Genomic DNA, 12571 nt, shown 5'->3' with positions numbered 1-12571 from the left:
GTGTAGAAAAGATCGGCCTTGCTGATTCTGCATATCAGCCTGTCTTCTTTTGGCGTCGTTTTCTGTTCAATCGGCTTTCTTTTGGCTTCCAGTTCTTTTAAATACTTGTATGGCTCCAAACACCATCTTTTTTAAACAGCTAAATTTTTTAGCTATGGAATTCATTGACTTATTTTAATTTTGGTAACACTGCACAATCAGCTACCGGAGTTCTGGACCGTACGACTTATTTTTACCCATTTTTCACTGTATTATAATTAATATTGTAAAAATCATGAAAATATAATGAAAACAATCAACTCACATTGATAAAAAGTCGAATTTAAAACAAATTCACTGATTCTAGTTATCGTTTCTAATTTTATGTCCAGCAAAATTGTCGACTTTAAATGAATTTCTTAAAATAACGACGTTTTGACAACTTCCCGCGTTTAGTAAAATACATGATTGGAACACACATGTCAGCCATTATCGACTAACGGTACTAGCCAAACACAGTGGTGCTTTAAACAAAAATTTTATTGATGAAAATATTAACAATATCTCGTTCCTAATTGTGTGGCCACAACTGTATGTACATTCTACATCGATACACAATTTTTGCCATTATCTACTGACCTTTATTTATCAAAAAAATATTTGTTTGATTCACTGCCGATTGGTCCTTAAAATTACCGAACTTTTCTATTTATTGAAACCAAAATTGACACAGCTTTTCCGATGAGCTAACTTCATTTCAAAACTTTATTTGAAATTAAAAACTAAATTATCAATGAAAAAATAAAAAAAATAGTTAGAAATGTCCGGTTGACAATTGCTGTTTAACCACTCACTTAAATAATTAAGATAAAAACAATAAATTATTTCGAAAGTGTTTCAAAATAAATCAATCAATCAATTTAAGTTTTTATTTCCAAAATTGTATTGCGTTCCATTAAAAATAATGAAACCATAATCATTTTTCAAGTAAGCTTATTTGTGCCTTGTGTTTTAAATATTCTGAATAGAGCAAAAATTTAAATAAACCATCAATAGTTTCCTTATAAGAATTTAATTGCTTTGCAGTTACAAAAATAGTTTTTTCAACTCATTCTAAAATTTGATTAAAATTTAAAAATATAAAGTTTGTATTTTGAATTAGGTTCTGAATAAAATCAAATTAAATTAATTACCTAATGTTCTTCTACAAAAAATCACAAGAAGAGTTATTGACAGCTAACTTATTTGTAATAACTGATCTTCACATAAAATCACACTTTAGAATACATTGTAGAAAAAAAGCATATTGAATCTAGAAAATATTGTATATGAAAATACTGAAATGAAAATGTAAAAAAACAACTTTAAAACCGATTGATCTGAATGATTCCAGATCACTTACTAAATAAGTCGTGTGTATCACAAGATTGATTGATTGATGAATATACATAAATAAATCTTATAGTTTGAATTCCTTCCAAAAATTGTGTGTGTAATGTATGGGATGAATTTATTCTATAATTTTGTTCTCTCTTAAAAAAGTTGCTACAACATGAACAATTATCAATTTATTGATATTTAAAAATGTTTCTTTCACAATTGTTTTTGACATTTGTGAGCAGAACAGAGGCTGTCAAATCAGCTAGTATTCTTATTATTAATTGGTTTTCCTATTTATTTCTTTTAGAATTATTTTAGCAGGTAGGTAATTCACTTTCTTGTTTTCAGTTTAATGAGAAAGCTGTTGCAATTAATTTTTACTTCTCAAGTATTCATGAAAATATCTCCAATTAGCAAGTTTTTAACTTATTACACTTCCACATTACGTGTCATGCATAAAATGTACGTTTATATTATTACTCGTATATTTTTGTTTAGAGCGACGCTTTACGTTTGTGGTGTGTACAATACCTTAAAATATATATGTACTGTACATATATAGTAAAAAGATTGTAAATAAAGGTTTAGGTAGAAATATTAAATTTAAAAACAAATTTTGTAACAAACTCCAGTCAATCGAAAAATCTCGGTAGATTGTGTGAAACATGATATCATAAGCGGAGTGTTATACTATACAGTCATTGCATTCTGAACTTACTAAGGCTAAATAAACAAATAAGTGTCAATCTTTTGATACTGATCGGGAATTCATTAGAACGTCTGACCACATGGAATGCCGCTGTCACCCTAACTTCATTGATGTGTATATATTGTTTTTATTTAATTACCTTACGTACCTTATAAGCTATTTTTAGATCTACGAACGAACTTACTGTTGATAAACGTGATGAAAAGGAAAATGACGTAAGTTTTAGTTTGTAACTTGATAGAAATTGATTTAGCTTAGCAGATGTACAGTGGATATAGTATTTAAAAAATATCATTTTTGATTTGACTTGAAGAGATATGTATGTAGTTTGATCTGTTAGTATTATACTTTAAATGGTATGGTATACTTGTTCCAGAACCTTGAAAATATGCTACTTCCTTAATTGAATTACTGTGGTCGTATTTGATTCTTATGAGGATATTTTCATGAAAATGTGTATTGAATCATTTTTTTTCAAGGTTTCCCTGAAGACTAGGTTACCATTTGAAGTAACTTGTTTGCATGTTAGCTAAATCAAAAGTAGGGTGGTCCACTTATTGTAGTTTTAGGAAATTTACGTCGTATTTTTGATTTTGATAAGCATCAATCGATTCTAAAAGTAAACAGTCCCTATTTGGAATTTCTTTTTTTACCAGATTTTTAACATTATAATGCTACCAAATTCTGACACAGTATGAAAGTACGTGTCTTCTAGATGGACCAAAAATACTCTGCAATTAGAGTTAATAGAACAACCTTAGCTATTTTTAAGACCAAAAGAAACTGTATTGTCTTCAAAATGGATATTATTTCAATAAAACAAATGCACTTATTATTTTAAAAACTTTTTAATCATTTTAAAAGTATAAAACTTAAAATCAACGATTTATAAGATTACATACATATGTGCAAATGTATATGTACCTTTTTTGTCTTCTTACAACAACAATATACCAAGTTAACTGATAAACCAGGCATAATATTTTTCTATTTACCATACGATAAATAAAAAGATAATTTGTTCGCACTCAGGGTGTTAACATTTAATAACATAACACATTTTATTATTTCTCAATATTTAAATTTGGCCAAGATTTTCAATATTATAATAAAATACATAGAATTAAAAATGGAATTTTTTGATTTCATGAAACTAAGAAATAACTTTACTTCAAAAGCTTATCGAATCGCCAAAGCGTTATAGAATTTGTATCATAATCTCTCAAGATTAAATAATTTTAGCATTGCTATCAAGGCTGGCTATGGCTAATTGTAGGTACCATTTTATTAAATTAAAACAAACCTACATACTAAATTAGAAACGACACAAATTTTGAACTTCAATTCATACTCGTATATATTTTTTTATACATCAACCATTAAAAATAAACTGCACCCGCCAACGCCGACCGCGCAGCCAGGCCGGGCCGACTGCCAAAGTGACATCATTTTATCTGCACTCAAGAAATAAAATCTACATAGCAGGTTGATTGATAACAATGTTTTTGTTTAAATAATTCTAGTACACACTCATCTACATACATACATATATTACTTATGTACAAATATTTTAAAACAGTTAATTTCGTTGATTAAGTTTTTGATTTGGGATTTGAAAACATAGACGACTATTTTTGTTTGATGTTTTAAATAACATTCTGTATGTATTAAAATATGCATAGCACAATCTATGTATGTAGTATGTTTTCTTTATTTTTATGAATCAATGTTTTTGTTTTTAATTCAGCTGAATATTTGCTTTTTTTTAAATTTTTAATTTACATAAGTACAAGCACGAACATTTTTAGCCTAATATGAGTGTCATAGATATGAAAGTCAATTGTGATTCACTTAATTAAATTAGATTGATACTTAATCAACAGTTTTCAAGGAGAATTGTCCAAATAATGTTGGCCATGGTGAAATTTTCAAATACTTCTGGTGGGGCTTTGACATCTTTGGATGATGATGAATTTACCTAAGCAATGTATTTTTGTATCTATTTATATTTGGAAATGTTGCATTGAACAATTCGCTCCTTGAGACCACATTTTTTTTTGATATTATCTAGAACCATTTGTGATCAAATTAAAAAAATTTATCAGGATTTCAAAGATAGGTCCGATTCGTAGAGTAACAGAATAATAAGTGTTGGAATTTAGTTGATTTGCGTTCTTGTTTTACAAATTTTTTCTTTGAGTAATTAAATTTCTTCCGATTTCATATGAATTGATAACATGAACAAGCGTTCAAATTACTTCTTGTCCTACCAGATGGCAGCACCTATTATAATTATTTAAAAACAAAAACGTATTATCATATTAAAATTATATTGAAACATTGTATGAAGAACTAAAAATTGACATTTCGTTTTATTATTTCAGAGGAACAAGAACGTGTCCAGAAGAAAACGTTTACTAACTGGATTAATTCATACCTCTCAAAGGTAAGTCAGACAATCATAATTCATAGCTAGTCAACTATTATTGACTTAATGGGATGGTGATGTCATACCATAAGCAATTATACCAAAAAGGTTTAATTGGAAATGTAAACATATAAATAAATAACGTAGAAAAAGATTAATTGCTACTTAATACAAATAAAACCGACTTTTGTGAGAAATTCTACAATTTGGCTTCGATTTGATGATTTCACTTGCAATGGAAACAGATGTGGATTCAAAAATATTTCTTAAAAAACTAATGAAATCGAAAAAAAAATAGTTATGTAATTCCATCAAGACGAACTTCAAATGTGTCTGGAATCCTATAAGATATACCCACGAATTTCTTCTCTAAATTTATTTTTCAGTCGAATTTGTCGTGACAATTCAAATAATCTTCTAGTGGCTTTATGAATTTATTTATGGTTTAAGATGTTATTATTTTCTTGAAACGTATTCATGATTAGTTCAAAATTTTATTTTATAGGTAAATTCCCTAAATTTGGTAGATAGAAACTCATATCCGATTTGTTTGAATATCTTCTTTAAAATACAACTCAATTTAATTACTTGTTTAACATTTTAAAAATTAGCATATATGTAAAATAAATTAACAAAAATAAAACTTGTTAGTTTGGTAGGAGCGTTAAAAAAATGATATTGTTGTGCTGTGTCGCATCGAAACTGTGTCTGCGAAACGTGTGAATTTTTATTTCATCACAGGTTAATATATTTGGTCAACTTAACTCGTTTTTATAACTGGTTTTCATTATTTTTTCAAGGTCACATGCATCTAAGGAAACAGTTTTGTTTTTTGCAATCTTAAATTTAAAAGTTCAAACAAATATTTATAATAAATAAAAGATGTCACAACACCTAGTAGAGAACCAGGGCCTTACAACTCTTATCCATTCTGATGTGGGAGTAATGTCAAGGATAAAGGGGACTCCCAAGAGGCAGTACCCGTGAAAAAAAAAAACTTTACGCAAAAAACTAACTTTTAGGTCATAGGCAGGGATAGAACCCAAAATTTATAGCGTGACATTCTTACTCTTTAACCATCTAGCGTGACATTCTTACTCTTTAACCATCAAGCCACTCAAATAAACTTGATTTGAAATAAGCCACATATACTTACCATAATCTTTAACTTAAGAACAAAAGCGCTTTAATGTTGTATTTAGGGCCTTGCGAAGGCAGCCGAAGAAAATTTGATTTTTATTTGGAATGAATAATGTGTACCCATTTCTGGAGCATGAATATTTTCCATCATATAGTGGGTATTTTTTCTTAATGACCGATAATACGTCTTTCGTAGCAATAGGTCCACTGGTGATCTCATGGTTCATCTCACCGAGCAGTGGAACAAATCTTTACAATTCTAAGGAGGTTTTTGTATGAAATTTTATACTCGCAGTTTAAGGCAGCTGCTTGCCGAATTTACAATTGAAAATTTAGAATGAAACAACAACAACTTGTGTGTGCTACCACCAAGTTCATAGGCTGGAGTTATAGCTATTTCACGGGGACCAACCCGATCATCAGACTCCTTTAGTGGTGCTTAATCGCTTTATGTTCAATTTAATTTTTGAAGAACTTTTGCCCGAGCTTACATAGTTTTGGAGAAATTAAGATTATTGCACTTGATATTTCAAAAGCCTTTGATAGGCTTTGGCATCAGGCTCTCTTATCGAAAATGAGTGCTTTCGGTTTTCCTCCTTAATTGGATTAGTAATTACCTTTCGAATCGTTTAATACAAGTTGTATTGGATGGATTTAAGTCTAAAAACCACAAAATAAATGCTGGTGTGCCCCAAGACTCTGTTCTATCTCCAACACTCTTTCCCATTTTTATTAATGATCTCCTGCCTGCAACTTCTAATCCAATACATTGTTTCGCTGACGATAGTACTCTTAGCTTTTCATATTCGTTTTCAGATTCACATCCCTCTTCTTCGGATGTGGAACTGCAACGACAAAATATGATACGCTCATTAAATTCCGACCTAAACAGCATTGTATAAATGGCACTTGCATCAAAGAGCTGCAAAGAGATCACGCGATGTCGCCAAAAATACTGCAAGATGTTTGGGTTTTCTAAGGCGATGCAAGAAGGTTTTCTCCCCCCATGATCTGGCTTTTATCTACAAGACTTATATACGTCCAAAGCTTGAGTATAACTTCCATATCTGGGCTGGTGCTCCTGCAACTTACTTAAGCCTCTTGGACATTTGGTGATATTACCATCATAAGATCATTTACGTCGCTAGAACATCCTCGAAATGTTTCTTGTCTCACCCTCTTTTACCGTTATTTTAATGGTTTATGCTCTAGAAATAAAGCCAGTTGCATTCCTCCCTTATACAGTTTAACCGTAATACTCGCGCTTCTAGGAATGTTCATCAATATACCCTCGAGCCCAACTTCGGTCGTACTGTCAAGTACAGAGCTTCGTTCTTTAGCCGAACTATGTGAATGTGGAATGCCTTGCCACACTCTGTCTTTCCCAACCATTGCAATTTTCAGGAATTTAAAACCAATGTGCACCGACACCTCGTTTCAACCCTTCTCTCACTTTCCTAGTGCTAACACTGTGTCTACATAATAAGGGTAGTATTATCCCTTTGAGTGCGCGCTTATTATATAAAAAATTGGAGACATTGAGTCAGGAATGTTTATAAATGTTATTTATAGAAATGGAATAAACCAGCCTAGCACTGCGCCATTGTCTCTCATGCTAAAAGTTTGAGTTCAAAGCTGAAGAAAGTATTGCATGTTACATTACCTGACTTTATGTAACTATGTACGATGTACTTTAGAGTTACGATGGAAGTAAGGAGTAAATCAATATTCATAAATATTTCATGTAGGCTAACCGACATTTGAAAAAATTATACACGCACCATAAAAGTTAGCAATTGTCTTAAAAAGTATTAATAATTGTTTTTAAACTTTTATTTAATTCACAGCGCATTCCGCCGCTTCGAGTAGATGACTTAATCAACGATTTACGCGATGGCACCAAGCTCATAGCGTTATTAGAAGTTTTATCTGGCGAAAGATTGCCAGTAGAGAAAGGACGAGTTCTTCGACGACCTCATTTTCTTAGCAACGCAAATACAGCCTTACAGTTCTTAGCCAGCAAAAGAATAAAATTAGTTAATATTAACCCTGCAGATCTTGTGGATGGGAGACCACCAGTTGTGCTGGGATTAATTTGGACCATCATATTGTACTTCCAGGTAAGTCAACTTGAATACTCACATTATCATAGGTTTATAAATTTTATGTGACACTTTTCTTTTTGGGTAAGCAAAACAATACAAAGTAAACCTACAAAAACACATTCGTGTGCCTATTATTGCACTTTTTGAGTTTTATTTTTATTTATTTGAAAATACTTACATATTATGTAGCTTTGTATCGCTTCCATTATCCAAAGTGAAACTTTTCACAGCTAAGTTGGTATATAAAATTATGCTAATACTTAACAAATATCTTTTTAAATGTAATTAAGTTGTATAAAATTTCTTTCCAATGCAAGCTTCGTAAAAAGAGGCGGAAAAGAGTAGTAGTAATTAGTTATAAATCTAAGGTAGGTTGCTGGTAGTTTCATTAATTTCGTATTTATCCTTAAGTTATAAAAATAATCCTATTATGCTTTTTTACTTTATTATTTTTATCAAAATGAAGATTCTTAGCGCAATCGTAAGGATCTCATTTTTACTTAAATATGGCAAGCTTCAGTGAATATTGCACAACTTCTATTATTTATACAAAAAATACCGAATGTTTTATATCTTACGAAAATACCTACGAAACATCGGTATCTAACATATAACAGATTGGGTGTTTAAAAAAAATCTCAAAAATAGTTTGCTCCAAGCACCTATTCATTTTCTTGGTGAAAACAACTTGCAACTAAATGTGCTTATATTCTGACAGCGTTGTTTTGAAAATATTCTTTGTTCAAACATTTTGGAATAGAAAAAAAACTTGTTCAATTTTGCTAACATAAAATGTTTAGTTTGCTTGATATGAAGATCTAAATTTTTAATTTAAATTTAAAAATAATTTAAAGAGAGCCAATACACGATTCACTCGTGTAAGGTACATATACATATAAAATATTATTGAATATTCACCTCAAGTTTTTTGATTAATTTTATTGAATGCGTTTTAATTTGAAAACATACTTAAACTCTTTTTTGTTCTTTTGTCAGATCGAAGAAAATAGTCGTGCCTTAGAATATCTGGGCCAAGGAATAAGTGGATCTGTAAGTTCGTTGGATAGCGTTGGCAAAACTGTGAGCGACTCAAAGGCCGAGAAATGGAAACAAGGTGCAAGAAAGACTCTCCTTAATTGGGTGACCAATGCTTTACCAAAGTAAGTGTTTAGTTGAGTTTTCATAATTTATCCTAAGTAAAGAATTATTTAAAAAATATTCAACAATGAATTAATTATAAATGATAAACTAGTTGAACATAATAAAAAATCAAAAGAAACTAACATATTTAGCAACTAAACGTTAGGCGCCTATGGGATAAGAACAAATCTTGTTTCACTCTTTTCAAGTATAAAAGAATTTCTGTGAGTGATTCATTAATTGCATTGTGTAAGCAATGTGTCAGTTATAAATACAACTGCCTCTTTCAAAAGAACGAAAAGAAAATGAATTTTATTTTACGAAAAGAACTGTATTGGTGCTATATTAGGGTGACTCAAAAAGGCATACACTTATTTTTCTTTAGAAAGTTAAATAACTTTATCCAGTCTTCTATTAAAAAACTTTAACTCTGAGATTAAATTTAAATTCAATGGACATTAACCTCGTAACATGCGTAACTTCAGAGCTATCAAAAAATCAGTGCATAATTTTTTCCCAAATTTAAAAATGAACACCTATAATAAAAAGAGTTAGTTCTTTTAGTTTGCTATACACAACTGTCATAGTCTAATTTAATTTCATCAAAGCTTTAATAAAAAATAAATGTTAACTATTTCAATTATGATGTTTAGGGACATTGGTGTGGAAGTGCGTGATTTTGGCGCTAGTTGGAGAGATGGAGTTGCATTCCTTGCACTTATCGATGCCATAAAGGCTAATTTGATTAACTTGGCTGAGCTTAAGAAAGCTAGCAACCGTCAGCGTCTAGAAACTGCTTTCGACGTAGCAGAAACCAAACTGGGCATTGCCAAACTATTAGATGCCGAAGATGTGGACGTTCCAAAACCAGACGAAAAGAGTATTATGACATATGTCGCCCAATTTCTGCACAAGTATCCCGAACCAAAGGTAATTTTTGAAAACATTTCTGTCTTAGTTCAATCCATTATATTTAAAAAATTTATATTAAAAAGGGTGCTGGACAAAGTTCATCAGACATTCAACTTGAGGCAGATAAATTAAGACATTGGTTACAACAGAAAACACAAGAATACGAACCGATGGTTATGCAAAACTCTTTTCCGAGAGACTTTGGAGAATATCTTATAGCAAGATCTGAAATTGATGCCCATTATTCAATCTATCATAGAATTCAAAATTTGGTCGAAACTCAAAGCGGATTTTTGCAGATTTCGAAACAATCTTGGGAAGAAATTCATACTTTGTGGCAACTGGTACAATATCAAATAATGTATTGGTTGTGGCTTTTGGATTCTGAACTTCCAGGAGATTTGGGTTCGGTTGGAAAATGGCTGGCGGAAGCCGAAAAACTTTTATTAGACAATGAAATTCCGAGCATTATGAATGAAGAGACTGCATCAGTGATAAGTAGAAAGCTGGAAGAACACAAATTATTTTTTGCACAACTACCCAAAATTGAGGCCTTATTCGAAAACGCAAAACGATCTCCATATGCTCAGAACGTGCCTTTGGAGCAACTTAGAAATATAGAAATTCGATTAAAAGAAATTGGACCAAAAGCAGTTGAGAGAAGGATTAAACTTAAGTTCCTAGAACACAAATGTTGCCTTATAGCTTTCCTCAACCTAGTCGAAAACAAGATGAAAGGTTGGACGGGGAAATATGGAGTTGAAGAGCGAGTCCAACAACAGTTGGAACAGTATAAAAACTTTGTTTCGCGAAATAAAATTTTCCAAGAATTTCAAAAGGCTTTTGTTGATATGCAGCAGGTTGTTGACGAGTATAAGCGCGATGGAAATGTTTCACGTAAAGAAACTGCCAATATAGACCAGTTTATGTTTGAGACAGAAGAACGTTGGAATCGTGTTTCGATGGAATTGAAATGTTGTCAAAATTCCTTAGAAGAAGTTGTGACATGTTGGAAAACGTGGAACTCTTTGCATCCTGTTTTTGAAGACTGGCTTAATCAAGCTGAAAGAAAAATTGGCGAATCAGAAGACGAGCGCTTGGAGTTTTTCCAAGATATTGGTATGTGGAAAGACAAATTCCAAACTCTGTCAAGTTCTGCAACATACCTCATAGCGTCTTGCCAAGATCATATCTCAAATGATCTCAGAAATAAACACAGCATGTTGTCAGAAAGATTTGAGAGACTTTTTGCTAATACCAAACAGTATATGCATGCTGGTGATATTATACGTTCAAGACAGGAATATAAGGCAGGCATTGAGAAGCTTAGCAAATGGCTTCAAAACGCGGAAAGGAAACTTCAACAAAAACATTCCCTTGGAAATAATGAAGAAATAAAAAACTACGCCGAAGAGCTGCAGCACCTGGCTGGTGAAATTGACGACAATGATGAACTATTTAAGACAATAAGCCGTAATTTCCAAGGCCTAATTCAGGACTTATCTCGGGAAGAAGTCGAAAAAACTATGAAAATTCTTAAGCAAGAAAAAGAAAGCTTGGTAAAAGTGCGTGCAAAAATTCCGAGCAAACTTCATCTCATCCATCAGTTGATTATTCAGCAAGAATCCTTGGAAGCTGGCCAAAAAGAAATTAATCAATGGTTGAATGAAGCTGAGAATCTACTAAGCAAAAACACTTTGATTGGTGGAAAAGAAAGCGTTTTTGAGGAACTAAACAAAATCAAAAGTTTCTTCTCTCGAACTGTTTACTACAGATCAATGCTGGAAAGTAAAAATAAAGTCTTCCAGAATTTGTTGAAATCTGTAGCAGAAGATGAAGCAATAGACACAACTGCGTCCAGACAATCAATGCAGCATCTAAACGATAGATTTAACTATGTCATACAAAACGCGCAACAATTGGAACAAAAATTGAATGATACTGCTATAAGCTGGAATAATTTCAAGGACAATGAGCAGATAGTAAGCGAATGGATTTCCAAGGCCGAAACAGCTTTATCGGAAAAGCTTATTGAATCAAAAACTGTTATAGAAAACCAGAAGCACTTCTTTGAAAACGTAAATGAAGTATGGATGAGCCATTTAGTGAAATCCGCTCATGAGCTATCAAGATATCTTCCAGAAAGTGAGCAAAAACAAATATTAGATGCAGTAGAAAATCTTCAAGCCAGATGGCAAAATGTGCTTTCTCAGGCTCCATTGCATTTGCTTAAGCTTGAATTCCGTCTTGATGAAAATGTTTTTCACCAATATATGAAAGACATTGAAAAAGAAATTCATCTGGAAGAACAGGCCCTGAACCGTAATGAAGACTTCGAATCCATTTTGAACCGCAACAAACACTTTTTCAATACACAAGGGGCTATACCTCGAATTGAAAATTGTCTCGATACCATGAAGCGATTAAGTGAAGCTTACACAAATCAAATGCCAAACGATAGTAGCTTAAGATCAAGCTACAAAACAGCTGAACAACAATGGCAAGATGTAACAAATAGGATTGAAGACCTTGTTCAAACTTTGCAGCAAATACCTGCTCAGTGGGAAAACTACCATCGTAAGTTCAACGAAATGGTCACTTGGATGAATTCTGTTGACCGGAGTTTGAAAAACATTGTGAATGAAGTCAATAGCATGGAAGAATTCGAAAAGGAAAAAGTAGTATTTCAGGTAATTACTTTTAAAAATAAATTAAATGAATACTAACCAAACCCTTATAAAACATTCCCAAAAATTATGCAGCTTAGGGAACTTGTGG

General features: G+C 31.8%; 1 protein-coding gene across 6 annotated transcripts in view; it reads left to right on the top strand.

Annotated features, from left to right (window-relative positions):
• LOC129949411 (muscle-specific protein 300 kDa) overlaps positions 1 to 12571 on the top strand; it is a 116945-nt gene that overhangs the window by 21940 nt on the left and 82434 nt on the right. For all 6 annotated transcript variants that reach the window (XM_056060851.1, XM_056060852.1, XM_056060856.1 and 3 more), the window contains 5 exons: positions 4453 to 4514; positions 7484 to 7756; positions 8738 to 8901; positions 9535 to 9811; positions 9877 to 12483. In XM_056060851.1, coding sequence (XP_055916826.1) covers positions 4453 to 4514; positions 7484 to 7756; positions 8738 to 8901; positions 9535 to 9811; positions 9877 to 12483 — 3383 coding nt within the window. The remainder of the gene's footprint in view (positions 1 to 4452; positions 4515 to 7483; positions 7757 to 8737; positions 8902 to 9534; positions 9812 to 9876; positions 12484 to 12571) is intronic.

The sequence above is a fragment of the Eupeodes corollae genome, chromosome 3 (assembly GCF_945859685.1).
Source record: "Eupeodes corollae chromosome 3, idEupCoro1.1, whole genome shotgun sequence".
NCBI classification, from domain to species: Eukaryota; Metazoa; Arthropoda; class Insecta; order Diptera; family Syrphidae; genus Eupeodes; species Eupeodes corollae.
Note: the sequence above shows the minus strand (reverse complement) of the source record. Positions and strands in the feature narration are given on the sequence as shown.